Source organism: Aquarana catesbeiana, linkage group LG07 (genome assembly GCF_042186555.1).
Source record: "Aquarana catesbeiana isolate 2022-GZ linkage group LG07, ASM4218655v1, whole genome shotgun sequence".
NCBI lineage: Eukaryota > Metazoa > Chordata > Amphibia > Anura > Ranidae > Aquarana > Aquarana catesbeiana.
In genome coordinates this window covers 331,449,101-331,466,226 of record NC_133330.1, presented here as the reverse complement: position 1 = coordinate 331,466,226, position 17,126 = coordinate 331,449,101, and the positions used below count along the sequence as shown (strand labels likewise).

The 17,126-nt window shown below is 47.3% G+C and overlaps 1 protein-coding gene across 1 annotated transcript in view; it reads left to right on the top strand.

Annotated features, from left to right (window-relative positions):
- The window catches only part of HOOK1 (hook microtubule tethering protein 1), a 116,786-nt gene that overhangs the window by 57,205 nt on the left and 42,455 nt on the right, over positions 1-17,126 (top strand). The window contains exons 6-8 of the mRNA XM_073593855.1: positions 233-300; positions 5,581-5,643; positions 9,372-9,455. Coding sequence (XP_073449956.1) covers positions 233-300; positions 5,581-5,643; positions 9,372-9,455 — 215 coding nt within the window. The remainder of the gene's footprint in view (positions 1-232; positions 301-5,580; positions 5,644-9,371; positions 9,456-17,126) is intronic.

Here is a 17,126-nt window from a genome sequence, read left to right as displayed (position 1 = left end):
ATGTGACTTCCTCGGCCGCGGCCTGGTTGGATCAGAAGTACTCTTAGTACTTCCAAAAAAGGTAAGTTAAAAAGTAAAAAAATTTTTTTTTAAATATCCAAAAACGAATGGTGGAGAGGTGGTCTTTCGTTTAAGACCACCTCTCAAAATTGGGTGGAACTCCGCTTTAAGGGATTGTTCTTAGTTACTGTTGCAGTCTCTGTTATTCATTCCCGTGTTCCATTCCTTGCAGAACACATCCAGATCATCATGACCCTGGAAGAGTCCGTACAGCACGTGGTGATGACGGCCATTCAGGAGGTAAGCGGCCGCTGATTTATTCTGCAATCTGAAATGTTGGATTTTAGAGTGAGACGGAAACTTTGGTAAAACAATCAATTGTCTTCTATGTGCCCCCAGTGTTGACCTGCATTTATCCAGTGTGGAAAACCACCAATTAAAGTACATTGGGGTTGATTTTCTGAAACCAAATAGACTTTGGAAGTGCAGTTGCTCCAGAGCTTAGTAAATGAGTGAAAGTGTTACTGAGTTCCATCTTCCAATCATAGACAAGCAGAAATTTAGTTTTTTTAAATTTTCCTTGCATGTTATTGGGTATCCGTTACAAAGTGAAGCTTCACCTCATTTACAAAGCTCTGGAGCAACTGCACTTGCAAAGTGCACAGTCTGCTTGCCTTTAGTATATCGACCCCTATAGTGTTAAAGTGATAAAGGCAGATTTTTTTTTTAAACCACTTCAGCCTGGAAGGGTTTACCCCCTTAATGACCAGAGCATTTCTTGCGATTCGGCACTGCGTCGCTTTAACTAACAATTACACAGTCGTGCGACGTTGTACCCAAACAAAATCGACGTCCTTTTTTTTTCCCACAAATAGAGCTTTCTTTTGGTGGTATTTGATTACCTCTGCGGTTTTTATTTTTAACGCTATAAACAAAAAAAGAGCAACAATTTTGAAAAAAAAAAGATTTTTTTTAGTTTTTGCTATAATAAATATCCTCCAAATTAAAAAAAAAACAACTAATTTCTTCATCAGTTTAGGCCGATATATATTCTTCTACATATTTTTGGTAAAAATAAGCGTATATTGATTGGTTTGCGCAAAAGCGTCTGCAAAATAGGGGATAGATTTTTGGCATTTTTAATATTTATTTCCTTTTTACTGGTAATGGCGGCGATCTGTGATTTTTATCGGGACTGCGACATTGCGGCGGACAGATCGGACACTTTTGACGCTTTTTTGGGACCGGTGACATTTATACAGTGATCAGAGCTAAAAATATCCACTGATTTCTGTATAAATGTCACTGGCAGGGAAAGGGTTAACATTAGGGGGCGATCAAGGGGTTAAGTGTGTTCCCTCAGTGTGTGTTCTAACTGTGGGGGGGATGGGAGTGACTAGAGGAGGAGACAGATTGCTGTTCCGAACTAATAGGAACACACAATCTGTCTCTCCTCTCCTGACAGAACCGGGATGTGTGTGTGTTTGTCTGCCTAGTCATTGGCTGTCACAGTGGTCACATGATCAATTGCCAGTCACTCCAGTTCCCAATCACAGTTGGAGTGCAACTGAGGGGGGCTGTGTGTCCAATGGCTGGCTCGCCCTGCCGTTTAGGCAGGACAAAGAAGGTAGACCACTCTAGGAGATTTGTGGATAGCCTGGGAAGTGGCTGTGCATGGTCTACAGTATACCTTTGAAATGAAACCTAACTCCACCTTTAAAGTGGTTGTAAACCCTTACACAGCACTGTTACCTACAGGTAAGCCTATAATAAGGCTCACCTGTTGGTACTGGAAATATCTCCTAAACATGCACGGTTTAGGAGATATTTACCATATACGCTTGCGCCAACTTCATGAGCACATGCACGCTAAAGAAAGGGCATGATCATGCCGTTTTTATACGGCCTGTGCCGTGACCAGCGGCTCACGCGCACATTCGTGGGAGTGACGTCACGTGACTCTGGCCAGTCACAGAGCCGGAGTCCAGGGCCCGGAAGGAAGAGGGGTAAAGATGGACGCGGCCATTGCGGGCTTCGTTTGCAGGTAAGTGGCACATAATGGGCTAGTGACGCATTATGCTGTCACTTTGCAGGGGAATAAAGAGGAAGTAAAACCCAAGTTCCGCCCCCCCCCCCACAAAAAATAAAATAAACGTCAGCAGCTCCAAATACTGTAGCTGCTGACTTTTACTATTAGGACACTCACCTGTCCAGGGATCCCGCAATGTCGGCACCCCAGCCGATTTTCGGATCGGCTCTCGGGTGCTGCCGCTGCCATTCGTGTTAGGTTTCACCGCCGGTTTCTCTTTTCGGCTTCACAGCCAGTTCCCTACTGTGCATGGGCAAAGCGCGCTGCACTTTCTAACTAGCCCAACGGTGGAGGAAGGGGGCTGAACAAGGGACGTCGCCGCGGGGCAGTCTCCCGGAAGGTGGGACGGGTACCTGTCAAAAACAGGAAGCAGATAAGCGGAGCTTTCACTTTTGGGTGGAACTCCGCTTTAAGACCATTTTACATGCTACACACATTTAGGGTGTAACATGGTACCAGACAGCTCCCCATTCCCACCCCCAAAACTGCCCACCCTCTAAGCCTTGGTTCACACTGGCGCGGCTTCAGAGTCGCGCCGCGCAGCGCAACGTCATCGCGGCTTGCATACGACTTCTTTAACAGAAGTCAATTCAGGCCACTCTGAAGTTGCCCCCAACTAGTGCAGGAAAATTGAAGTCTAAGTGACTTAGGTCGATTAGAACGGTTCATCGCCGTTCATGGGGTGCGACTTGTCAGTCACGGCATTGTGAACCAGCACAGATAGCTTGGGGGGGTCCTTTTCCTCCACAGCAGCTGTCAGATTTGAAATTAGCATGTGTGTGTGAGACCAAGTTGCATCAATAATTCACGGGGATCATGAATGAATGAACTTCAAGTCCTGTCTGCCACCATTGTGGATGGACTTGTAGTTCTCAATAGAATACTATGTAATTACTATACTTGTGGTCCATTGACACTTTCTCCAGCTCTCTGACTGAAAGTTCATACCGCTTTATGAACATAGAGCTGAAAAAAAGAGTCTACAGGAGCCTATGCATTGCACCTGGCATCCACTCATGGCTTTTACAATGTTTTGCAGGCTCATTTGCAAAAAAATAACCAATGCATGTTTTTTTTAGCTGTAAATATATGCGCTTTAATAATTATTATTATTTATTATTATTATTTTGTTTGTATTTTTTGGAAAGGTGGACATAGCATTAAAAATGCTTTTCAAAATATTAAAGAAGCTAGAATAAATAGGTAATTTTTTGGAAAGGTGATGTAAATTAAGCTAACCCTTTCAAGAGGTACACTTACATATAGACAGCAAAAACAGGATTCCGCATACTAAAACCCCTGCACTTCCAGGTTCCCCACACTATCTAACGTCACGTCTGCCCTCGACATGTTTCGTCACAGGGACTTCCTCAGGCAAGCAGCGTACCTGCCTGAGGAAGTCCATGCGTTGAAACACGTTGAGGGAGGACGTGATGTCAGACACTGTGGGGAACTCGCAAGTGCTGGGATTTTACTATGCAGGATCCTGTTTTTGCTGTCTAAATGTGAGTGGATTTTTAAATAAAGGAAGATTTTTTATGCTGCACTATGGCGATTGCTTGTATTTTTTTTATGCTGAGCAGAGGCTGGATAAAGAAGGACTTAACCGGATGGGTGCCGGAGGTGCCTAACCCTCTAAGCAGCGGTATATAACCATCTTAGAGATAAGAGAATATATCAGCTTGGTGAGCGTTCTGTATTCATTTATGTGGTGCACAGAGGTGAAGCACTGAGGGAAGAAGGAATACCTGGCACGTGGTGGACACACTGATTGATGAACTGTTTATGAACTGCCATATACTATGGTTGATTATACACTGAGTTTTGGTGTTTGGGGATTTTGATCACATTTTTTGCTGAAACATTTATGCATCATATGCACTTTTGTGGTTATATATGTGTATATTTATAATGGTTATACTTTTTATTTTTTAAATCATGTCATGGGGTATGAAACACGCATGAATTGTTTAATATAGCACAGATTTAGTTTTATAGTGCTCCCTTACTGGTTTATTCATTTATTATTTATCTTGGGGGATAAAGTTTTATTCAACAGCTTCTAGGAGATTGGTTGATTGGAGATTAGAGTGCAGGTCTTGTATGGTATTTGGTTGGATGTGGTTGGACTTGATGGACTTGTGCCTTTTTTCAACCTCACCTACTATGTAACTATGTAACATCCCATAATACCCAAGGCAGAGAGACACAACAGAACAATAGAATACAGCCACACCCCAAACGACCCAGAAAAGAGCCCCCAACAGTATGAGACTATATATATATATATATATATATATATATATATATATATATATATACACAGTGTACAGTGAGTCCGATTAGTACAGATCAGACTGGAGTTCTCGGTCACCCTGTGCTCCTAATAGACACAGGGTGACTTGCACATAGGAGCGGCCGGGGGAGCTGGACAAGAAGCTTGCAGTGCTCTCCAAGGTAAGCTGGGTTCCACAAGCCACCCGCCCATATTGACTCCCGTCACAGACTGCATACCCTCCCCACCTCCCCGGTCCCCGCTGTATTTTTACCTCTGTGGGTGATGAGCTGTCAGTGGCCACCACATAGCTGGTGTAGCTGTCCATCTGATTAGAATTCCACTCTCTTTACCACCTGTTTTTTCTGCAGAGCTTCTGGGACAGACTGGAGTGATGCTCTTTGCCGTCGCTGACCAATCAGAATTGCCCTGATCTGTCCCGGAAGCCATGCAGAAAGATGAGAGAGAAGAACAGAGGTTTCAAATCCCCAGACTGCTCCGCTGGCTGTGTGGGCACTGACAGTTCATCAACCATAAAGGCAGGGGCTGACTGGCAACTTTTGGCTCAGGGGGCAAGCACAACCCAGAGACCCATGGTGCAATGACGTGGCCCCCCTCCCACTCTTCTTCTTCCCTGTCTTCTCCCGACCCCATCCTAGGCTGAAGCTCTACTCCAGGTACTCTCTGCTTACCGGGCGGGTTGGGTTGGACAGTGCCTGCTGCAGCAACTTTCTGGCAGCAGGAAGCAAGGGTGGCTCAGTCAGGATTGACCAGGGAAGGAGAGCCTCTGCTCAGGCATGGTGTACACCTTCCATGTCCAGGGGGGGGGAGCGGCCTGTGCTATGTCATCCTCCTCATCCCTCACTCGTTAGCACACTGGCGAGGATTTTTTACTCCTCTTCACCAGGAAGCTTTTAGGCATGTATGCGGCGGAAGCGGTGCAGCGTTTTTATGGAGCATAAGAGTGGCCCTGGGGGCAATTGCCCCCCCCGGCCCGGTCCACCCCTGCATTACAGGTGAGTAGGGAAGCACAGCAGGAACCAGAGTGGGGGGTAAGGATGTAAGGTGTTAATTCACCTTTTCATTTTTTCTACAAAGAAGAACTCTTACACTTTAATCAATGAACACGTTAATGATTATGCAAGGCATAGTGTGAACCAGGATTCAATGGATTGCCGTTTGTTTCCATTGCAGTAATTTATTTTGTGTTTTCCAGCTTATGAGTAAAGACATTGTGGACTCTCCATTGGTGGAGCTAGAAGGAGATCTGGATCAGCAGGTATGTCTCCCTCTATAACAGCCAGTACCGCATTTAATGTGTTTATAGTCACGGCCTATAATTCTGGGTCATTGACCACATAGGATATCTCTATTAAGGCACAGTCACACCAGGTGCGGTAGGACTGCATTAGGCGATTATTGCAGTGCATTCCTACCACAAGTCAAGGCAAAAGGTCATGCCGCCTACCTGACTGGTTCACACCATCGCGGACACAGCGCACCGCACTGCAGGCAATAGAACTGAAGTTCATTTATCATTCTAACACACACCAGCCCTTCTGCTGGGCAAACACATAATAGTATGAATATATATCGATCATTTCAGTGAAATCTGTTCTTCTAAAAATTGATTGCACTAAATTGAGGGGTTCGATCAATAAACGGTTGTACTAACTGAAATGGAAGATCGACTCCTGGTGGAAAATTTAGTTTTATTTATTCAAACCAACGTTAATTTTTTGCTACTTATTATTACTGCCCAGTGTCTATTATTTTTTTATCATTGGTAAGTTCCGGGTTTACATTATACAGAATTACATTATTTTTACCTTAAAGGATATGTAAAGGTTCGTTTTAAAAAAAAAACTAAAAGGACAAACATGTCATACTTACCTCCTCTGTGCAGGTGGTTTTGCACAGAGTGGCCCCCGATCCTCCTCTTCTGGGGTCTCTCAGCGGCGAGTACCCCGTTGGAGAGCCGCTCTCCCTCGGGGTAATTGGGCGGGCGCGCTCCCGTGTCCTGCTCCTGCGTCCATTGACACAGACAGCAGGACTCGGCCCCGCCCCCTGGCTCCCGCATCTTTGGATTTGATTGATAGCAGTGGGAGCCAATGGCTGCACTGCTATCAAACTATCCAATCAGGACCAGAGACACCGGCTGGAGCTGGTGGGCTCGTCCTCGTCACTGAAAAAAATGGGTTCAGGTAAATAAAGGGGGGGGGGGGGGCTGCATTACAGGAGGTTTTTAACCTTAATGCATAGAATGCATTGAGGTGAAAACCTTGAGGGTTTACAACCCTTTTAATTTAGTATTTTTTGGTTTACTTGAATTCTTTTTTACTTCTATTACCTATAACTTAAGGCCCAACTCGAGGCTAAACTTTCCATTTTGTACAGGTAGTGTAAACAAAAAAAACGAAAAAAGCAGTTGATGGAGAAAAGAAAATCCCGGGTGGGATCGGCTTACCCAAAGAAATGAGTTTTCAGGGATTACCTTAAGGTGGACAAAGTAGAGGGTAGCCGAACAGATTGGGGTAGGGAGTTGCAGAGGATGGGAGTGGCTCTGGAGAAGTCCTGGAGGCTAGCATGGGGGAGGAGGTGGTGAGGAAGATAGAGAGCAAGAGGAGGGGGGAACAGAGAGAACAGTTTGGATGAAACTTTGAGATGTGTTGGGGGTGTAGCTGATGTGGATTGCTTTGTATGGTTGATTTATTTTTTTATTTGTTGGCCTAGTGCAGGGATATGCAATTAGCGGACCTCCAGCTGTTGCAGAACTACAAGTCCCATGAGGCATAGCAAGACTCTGACAGCCACAAGCATGACACCCGGAGGCAGAGGCATGATGGGACTTGTAGTTTTGCAGCAGCTGGAGGTCCGCTAATTGCAAATCCCTGGCCTAGTGGAAGTCAATGGAGGGATTGGCTAGCGGGCGTGGGGGGGCTGGGGGGAGGGGGGGGGTCACCCACCGAGCAGTTGGTAAGGTGAATAATTATTCTGGATAGAATGAAGAGGGGATAGTCTGTGGAGAGGTAGGCCAATGAGAAGGGAGTTGCAATAGTCGAGGACGAGACATAACCAGGGAATGAATTAGAAGCTTAATGGTGTCGTTTTCCAAGAGGCAAATTTTGGAAATGTTAAGGAGGTGAAGGCAAATGGTGGACAGTGATTGGATGTGGGGCCAATAGGAGAGGTCAGAGTCCAGGATTACAGCACCCTGGCTGAAGGGAGGAAGGGGTTGATTGTTTTACTATTGATTGTGATGAAGAAGTTTGGGAAGAGGATGGAATGGGGTGGGCACTATGTGCGCAGTTTTGGACAGGAGGTCCAATGGGGACTGATGCCCTAAGGCTCTATGTTAGTGATGGAGAACCTTGGCACCCCAGATGTTTTGGAACTACATTTCCCATGATGCTCATGCACTCTGCAGTGTAGTTGAGCATCATGGGAAATGTAGTTCCAAAACATCTGGGGTGCCAAGGTTCTCCATCACTTCTCTATGTGGATTGCGGCATAAGCCGCTTCGTCATGAGCAACCAGAAGATTTGTATAGCAGCAGCGCCGGTGTCTGGCTTGTCACTGGCCGAGGACACAAAGGGAAGACATCCTTTAAATAATCAGGTGTGTATTCTAAGTGAGGAGAGTGTCTATGAATCACATAATGTATCTATTTTATTTCCATCAGATAATATTGATGTGATAAAACTAGTTTTGTTGTAATGACTTGTAGACTGCTCACCACTCCCAGACTCTGCCTCACCTATAGCTAATCCCTACCCACTCCACACAGGAGCCCGGCCATGGCCGTGTATACACAGCGTGAGTCACCCAGAGATAAAGGGCCGCCTCCCGCTCTGTGTACCTGTCTGTCCGCTGCCGTCATTTACCTGTCTGGCTTCATAAAACTTTTATTATGTTTGATGAAGCCATCTGTAATGGAAGCGCCTGCCCTTTATTTACTGGTCACTGAGGCCAGTTCACTGGGAGGCCAGATAGATTTTATAGAAGGTGTAAACACTAACTGGATGACGTTTGCCAAAGCACTGTGCATCATAAACCATCGCCATTTTTTTTTTTTTTTATCCCTTCTGCTGATCTCCTTCAATCACTTCCTGACTACATGCTCTCCAGCGACGGCTGCATGGCATTTCCCAGGGCTGGTTTCCTAATGGAGTATGCCTGTGTAATGTGTGTTGGCATAGACCAGCGATGGCGAACCTTGGCACCCCGGATGTTTTGGACCTACATTTACCCGTGACGCTCAACTACACTGCAGAGTACATGCCGCAGGGCTGGTGCAAGGATTTTTGACACCCTAGGCGAAACCTCATTTTGCTGCCCCCCATTGGCTCCACCCCTGACTCCACCCCCTTTTGCCCTGCCCATGTGACAGAAAGCGCCGCTATACAGGAAGCATCGGCTGTGCTTCCTCTAGCGCTGGCTCCAGTGCTGCGCTTCACCTCTAATCACACTACCGGACTGAGTTAGTTACATGCTGCAGCCTGCAGAGCATGCAGACGTGGAGGGAAACCAGCAGCCGGGCGCCCCTAGGCAACAGTGCACAATAGGCGGCTGCCTAGTTTGCCTAGTGGTAGCACCAGCCCTGAGACGCTTGGGTGCATATTTACTAAAAATTGGTGCATATAGAATCTGGTGCAGCTGTGCATGGTAGCCAATAAGCTTCTAACTTCAGCTTGTTCTATTAAGCTTTGACTAAAAAAAAAACAAAAAAAAAAAACTGGAAGCTGTTTAGTTACTATGCACAGCTGCATCAGATTCTGTGTGCTCCATTGGAATCCATGCGTCCAGTGCCTTGCATGTAGATTAGGGGGCTGGACGCATGGATAGGGGGGCGGCGCCCGTGCGCCCCCAATGGACGGGCCGCCACTGTTATTTATCTATCTAGCTATCTAATCTATCCGATCTGTGTAATCTTATCTATCTATCTGTCTATCCACACGGGTCCTAGATTGACGTTCCTACTGTTAATATTTGTTCTCTGTATTATAGCTGAAGAAGGCTCTGGAATTAATTCAGGAAGCAGAAGCTGAGAAAGAAGAGCTGAAGCAGAGGTGCCAGGAGCTGGACCTCCAGGTGAGGTAGCGCTTATATATGCTGCAAAGACTGCATGATTCAAAGAACTACAATGCAGTAAATGAAAGGGGCGGGTCAGTCAGGCTGGGGTTGAAATGGCTGGATGATGCTGGAGTGCCAGGAAATGAGGCCGGCTTTATCTGTTGTGTCAGTGGGAGGAATAGTGCCCCATCATTGGAATCAGTGGGAGGAATAGTGCCCCATCATTGCTGTCAGTGGGAAGAATAGTGCCCCATCATTGGTGTCAGTGGGATGAATAGTGCCCCATCATTGGTGTCAGTGGGAGGAATAGTGCCCCATCATTGGTGTCAGTGGAAGGAATAGTGCCCCATCATTGGTGTCAGTGGGAGGAATAGTGCCCCATCATTGGTGTCAGTGGAAGGAATAGTGCCCCATCATTGGTATCAGTGGGAGGAATAGTGCCCCATCATTGGTGTCAGTGGAAGGAATAGTGTCTTGTATCAATCAGAGGTGTAGTGCCCCAAGGGCCGGAAAAAAGGCCAGCAAAGGGCCACATCCGACCTGTGGGCTGCAGTTTGGAGACCATTGATCCTGAGGGATGGGTGTTCCTAGGAAAGCTGTATTTGCATGTAGACCACCCTATGTAATGCCCACATGTGATGCTGAGCCTCCATGATTGAATGAAAGGGGTGGGCCAGGGAAAGTCAGGTTGGGGAAGAAAGGGGTAGATGATGCTGGACCTCCTCCGGCCAGAAAAGGAGGTGGGTTCTATCTCACTTGCTAAAGCTTCTAATGCACATTGTGAGAAGCTCACAGTGTGCAGTGAAATCAGAGTAAGTCATTTCAGTCCAGGAGAGGAGCCGGTACAACTGTGCAAGACTGAAGGGAAGTCTGGAGGTCAGCTTTAGGGCCCCAATGACACCTGTGTATGTACATGCATTTCTAATGCACACATTTAACAGTTTTGGGTTTTTTTTGTATTCAATAGACTGGATTTTAGGGTATGACTTCCTGCCCCGTGCATTGAAAGAGCACGAGAACACAACTTTACTTGCCTTACTTACATTTATTTTTTTCAGTCTCTGTAATGTGCATAAGAACTAAAAAAAAAAGTACTTAGAGGTTCAGAGCTGAGAAACTATAACATATTTTAAAGAGAAGTACCGTATATACTCGAGTATAAGTCGACCCAAATATAAGCCGAGGCACCTAATTTTACCACAAAAAACTGGGAAAACTTATTATTGACCCGAGTATAAGACGAGGGTGAGAAATACGCAGCTACTGTAAGTGGAAAAGAGGGTCAACAGTGCCCATTTGCAGCCTCACTATGCCCATTTGCAGCCATAGGTCCCCCGAAATTCAAACTCGGAATTATAGGTACCTAGATGCCCCCTAGCTGCAGCCAAAATTTGGGGTCTCTGGACCCAAAGGGTCCTGAAATGACATTGCTGCAGATAGACACAGTTGCCTGACTTTGGGGCCACATATCTCGGGGCCACTTGGTACTAGGAAATTTGGTGTGCAAACCCAGTGGAAATAGCACTACAACATATCCAAAGCTGGGGTTCCTAACACCAAGTGGCCCCGAGATACGGGGCCCCAAAGTCAGTTCAGAAAATGTCAAGCACTTTTTTGCAGCAGAGAATGAAATTTTCCGAACTGACTTTGGGGCCCCGGATATGTTGGATACATGTTGTATTACTCTGAAAATGTCATTTTCTGCTGCAGAAAAATGCTTGACTCGAGTATAAGCCGAGGGGGGCACTCTCAGCACAAAAAAATGTGCTGAAAAACTCGGCTTATACTCGAATATATACGGTATGTTACATAGTAGGTGAGGTTGAAAAAAGACACAAGTCCATCAAGTCCAACCTATGTGTGTGATTATATGTCAGTATGGGAATATAAAAAACAAAACATATATACCTAGATGGCCGCAGCATGGCTCCAATGCTGCAGCTGTCCCCGCAGGCTCCAAGACTGCAAACTGAGCGATCGCATGACCACTGATCGCTCAGCTCTCGGTCTTCAGTGAGCAGAGACCATTCATTGACTGTCAGTCACTGGATCTGTGCTCTCCCCCTCCAGTGCTCACTGGAACGCCGGGCTGTGGAGGGGACAGGAGCGGCTGGCTAAGGCTCTCAGCCTGCCTCTAAGAGACTGAGTCAGCTGCTGGTTAGGCATCTGGGTGGATCCCAACATTGTTGTCGGGATCCCTGCAGAACCTGGACCGTCTCTGTGATGTCATCTGACAGCCTTCTGTCAGCTGAACCTGGGTCACAGCAGTGCAGAACTAAGTGCACCGCTGTGACCCACAGCAGAAGTAGGGCCCTACTTCTCCTCCAAGCCACAGCACATTGGGGAGTGGTACTGTGCTGGCCTCATACCGCACAAGTGATCATCGGGTCCAATGTAGATGTGCCTCTACCTGGCGGTGGGGGAAGACATGCGCTGTCAGTGGGCCTTGAGCTGCCCGGCCTCTCTTTTTCACAATCGGTGTGTACACTGTACTCATTGCATATATTAAGATAATGTCGTTGTTTGAGTGTCCGGTTAATGAGTAACGTGGATATCAGACTCGATGGTCACATTGGCCAATACCGCTGGCCTCGCTCCCACACCTCGTGCCAGATCAATCGCTTTGTATTTGCTGCCCTTGACATGTGGCTCTGTCCATTGCTGCAGTTTTCTTTTTTTATAAGATTACCCCCCTTTACATAAAGCTGCTCGCGGTTATACAACTGACCTTCTCATCAACCCAAATCTGAGATCAAAGCCCCGGCGTTCAAAGTGCGGCTTTACCTTCCATTTAATTAGCTGCTTCCCTGAATGAACTACGTGTTCAACCTCTCCTGCAGCCTCGTTTAGAGGACGGAAGAACAAACCCCCCCCCCCCCCCCCCCGATATATTTTACAAAGGAACAAAAAAATTAATTTCCACCCCTCCGTACCCATCCAAAGGCAGTGAGATCTTCATAGATCAGGATATTTCTCCATTAAAGGGGATGTCAACCCAAACCTTAAAATCTGATATAAGCGTTTATTTAACCACTTCAATCCCGGGGCACTTTCACCCCCTTCCTCCCCAGGCCATTTTTCTTTTTAGCTTTCAGCTTTTTTTGAATGACAATTGCGCGGTCATGCAACATTGTACCCATATGAAATCATTATCCTTTTTTTCACACAAATAGAGCTTTCTTTTGATGGTATTTAATCACTGCTGGGTTTTTTATTTTTTGCTAAAAAAAAAAAAAAGACCAAAATAAAAATAAAAAAAAAGTTTTTCTTTGCTTTTGTTATAAAATTTTGCAAATAAGTAATCTTTCTTTTTCACTGATGGGCACTACTAGACTGCAATACTGGGCAGTGATGAGGTGCACTGATGGGCAGTAATGAGGCTACACTGATGGGCAGTGATAAGGTGCACTGACGGGCACTGATGAGGCGCACTGAAGGGCAGTAATGAGGCTGCACCGACGGGCAGTGATGAGGCTGCACCGACGGGCAGTGATGAGGCTGCACCGACGGGCAGTGATGAGGCTGCACCGACGGGCAGTGATGAGGCTGCACTGATGGCCACTGATGAGGCTGCACTGACGGGGAGTGATGAGACTGCACTGACGGGCACTGATGAGGCTGCACTGACGGGGAGTGATGAGACTGCACTGATGGGCACTGATGAGGCTGCACTGACGGGCACTGATGGGCTGCAGTGATAGGCTGCATTGATGGGCACTGATGAGGCTGCTCTGACGGACACTGGTGAAGCTGCACTGATGGGCACTGATAAGCACTGATGAGGAGGCACTGATAAAGCTGAATTGATGAGGCGGCACTAACGGACACTGATAAGGGGCACTGATAGGCAGCACTGATGGGCACTGATAAGCTGCACTGATTGCAACTGATGGGGCTGCACTGATCATCAGTGTAAATGTGCCCTGTGAGACTGCGTGAGGAAAGGAATGCCAATAAACGGTAGGTTTGTTTACATGTGATCAGCTGTGTCTGGGCACAGCTGATCACATGGTAAAGGGCCGCTGTGGTTGGACCTGTACTGCGATCTGTGATCAGCTTTGTCCAAGTGACACAGCGGTCACTGAGCACACCTGGTGGGTGCCCCAGGGGGCTCGTGGAAGGCCTGTTCTAGGAGGATGTCCATGGACGCAGTGTTAAGGTGGTTAAAAAAAAAAATCTTAATGATCGTGCCATGAAAGTATTATTCAGGCACTTCCTGATATGTGGTGACAACAATTCCTTATATGAAAGCTCTGATTGGCCGAAAGCTATCATATGAAGTGAGTGATTGCTCCTTCATACCAGGTATATTCTTTGGCTTGCAGCGAGAGATAAGGGAGCAAAGGAAGGAAGAGTATGTTATCCCGGGAAGGGGTGGGGATGAAAAGAAATGTATTGATTTGCCCTGAATAGACCAAGAACAGGTTTGCTTTAAGAGCATGCTTAATGCATTGCTGTAAAAACACGCATTTTACAGCAGTGCACAAAAGCGCACCAAACCATGGGGGTTTTGAAATTCATAACTTTCATTCCATACCCCATTTTAGATCCAGTGATATCATCGCTAGATCTCTGTGCTTCTCTATGCAATGCAGGCAGATCATAGCTGGTGGGAGGGGTCGGCAGGGTGCTGTACATAGCTTCCTGAAATCATCACAGCACCCCCGCCTCAGTATGCAAGCAGTGGGCTGACTATTGGGGGGAGTTCTACAAATACCAAAATGCCTTGAAGTGTGGATGTTAGTCTGGAGTCGGAGTCTCCAAACATTCTAAACAAACAACCATTTTACTGTCCTTCAGATAGAGGTTCAGACTGTGGCCACTGAGAGTAGAAAATGCCTCGGGCTTGGTGGTCAGTGGAAGTAAAAAAATGACATGGCACCTGTGGTCAGTAGGAAGGGATAGTGCCTCATCATTGGTGTCAGTGGGAGGAATAGTGCCCCATCATTGGTGTCAGTGGGAGGAATAGTGCCCCATCATTGGTGTCAGTGGCTAGTGCCCCATCATTGGTGTCAGTGGCTAGTGCCCCATCAATGGTGTCAGTGGCTAGTGCCCCATCATTGGTGTCAGTGGCTAGTGTCCCAATAATGGTGTCAGTGGCTAGTGCCCCATCATTGGTGTCAGTGGCTAGTGCCCCATCATTGGTGTCAGTGGCTAGTGCCCCATCATTGGTGTCAGTGGCTAGTGCCCCATCATTGGTGTCAGTGGCTAAGTGCCCCATTATTGGTGTCAGTGGCTAGTGCCCCATTATTGGTGTCAGTGGCTAGTGCCCCATCATTGGTGTCAGTGGCTAGTGCCCCATCATTGGTGTCAATAGAAGGAATAATGTCTTGCATCAATGGGAGGAATAGTGCCCCAAGGGCCAGAAAAAAGGCAAGCAAGGGGCCACATGCGGCCCACGGTCTGCAGTTTGGAGACCACTGATCTAGAGGGATGGGTGTTCCTAGGTAGGCAGTATTTGCATGCAGACTGCCCTTGGTAATGCCACATGTGATGCTGGGCCTCCTTGATTGAAAGAACTGGACTCCAATGAATAAAAGGTGCGGATCTTAGGGGGAAAAGGATAGATGATGCTGGATGTCCTTCAGCCTGGAAATGAGGTGGGTTCTATCTGACATTCTGCAGCTTCTAATGCACATTGCGAGAAGCTCACAGTGTGCAGTGAAATCAGAGTAAAGCCAGTTCAGTCCAGGAGAGGACTGAAATGGCTGAAGAGAAGGCCGGAGGTCAGATTTATGCCAACACAAACGTTCGTTACCACAATACACACTTATGAACGGGTCCTGAGGCAGTGGATACCATAGAGAAGTAGCTCCCAGTTAGCATTTTTACATTCCCATTAATAGATGTTATAAATCATTATCATGGAAGATAGCTAGTATTTTAGATTTAGTAGTTGATTTCCACATTGGAAAGTCATCTCCCCGACCTGTACAGCGCTATCGGCGAGTTGTATCTGCAGAATGTTGCAGGTCCACCCAGAACTCTCATGCACCCGTATTCTGCATGTCCTCTTGGCTTCAGGTACAATGCTATTTTTGGAGCTTCACGTCCTGGTCACGTCCTCTTTACCAGATCTTCCAAGTCAAACAGTTGCGTCCTGTCCATGATACTTGTTTTATTTTATTTGCACTAACAGGTACAATTTAGGTTTAGCTTTCGGGGGTCATCTTGGTCCAAGTACAGTAGTTCTGATACACAGGTTTATTATCAGTTCTACTTGGACTGAGAAGGTGGGGTAGACACCCCCAGGAAGTTTGTCCTGAGAATGTAACTCAGTGCATATAAGAATAAAGTATCACAGACAGTATTCAACAGTGCTGGTGCAAGTGTACTATTACGGTTACCTTGAGGAAAACGGGCAGCATTTCGAGGACATTGAGGTGCACATATTGGACAGAGAGGACAACTGGTTCTCAAGGGCCCTGAAAGAGGTCATCTACACCAAACTGGAACAACTGTACTTGAACAGGGGTGAGGGTCTTGGACACCATTTTCCATCATCTTCCACATTTAATGTCATTCTACCATCTCTACACTGGAGATTTGAAAATAGTTCACACCATGTGACTTAAAGGATTAACATTTATGCAAACATTTGGATGAGATTATATGACTAGAACAAGGTGGTTCCACAACATTCTGGAAGGGGGAGGTAGGAGACATGGGCCACTGGAGAGGGGAGGTAGGAGAACATGGGTTGCTGGAGAGGGGAGGTATTGGACATGAGTTGCTGGAGAGGGGAGGTAGGGGACATGAGTTGCTGGAGAGGGGAGGTATTGGACATGAGTTGCTGGAGAGGAGAGGTAGGAGAACATGGGTTGCTGGAGAGGGGAGGTAGGAGAACATGGGTTGCTGGAGAGGGGAGGTAGGGGATAGGAGTTGCTTGAGAGAGGAGTTAGGTGAAAGTGTGCTGCTGGAGAGGGGAGTTAGAGGACATGAGTTGCTGAAGAGGGGAGGTAGGGATAGGAGTTGCTGGAGACGGGAGTTAGGTGAATGTGTGTTGCTGGAGAGGGGAGTTAGGGGACATGGGCTGCTGGAGAGGGGAGGTAGGGGACATGGGCTGCTGGAGAGGGGAGGTAGGGGACATGAGTTGCTGGAGAGGGGAGGTAGGTATAGGAGTTGCTGGAGACGGGAGTTAGGTGAATGTGTGTTGCTGGAGAGGGGAGTTAGGCGACATGGGCTGCTGGAGAGGGGAGGTAGGGGACATAAGTTGCTGGAGAGGGGAGGTAGGGGACATGAGTTGCTGGAGAGGGGAGGTAGGGGACATGAGTTGCTGGAGAGGGGAGGTAGGAGACACAGGCTGCTGGAGAGGGGAGGTAGGGGACATGAGTTGCTGGAGAGGGGAGGTAGGAGACATGAGTTGCTGGAGAGGGGAGGTAGGAGACATGAGTTGCTGGAGAGGGGAGGTAGGGGACATGAGTTGCTGGAGAGGGGAGGTAGGGGACATGAGTTGCTGGAGAGGGGAGGTAGGGGACATGAGTTGCTGGAGAGGGGAGGTAGGAGACACAGGCTGCTGGAGAGGGGGGGTAGGGGACATGAGTTGCTGGAGAGGGGAGGTAGGGGACATAAGTTGCTGGAGAGGGGAGGTAGGAGACATGGGCTGCTGGAGAGGGGAGGTAGGAGACATGGGCTGCTGGAGAGGGGAGGTAGGGGACATGAGTTGCTGGAGAGGGGAGGTAGGGGACA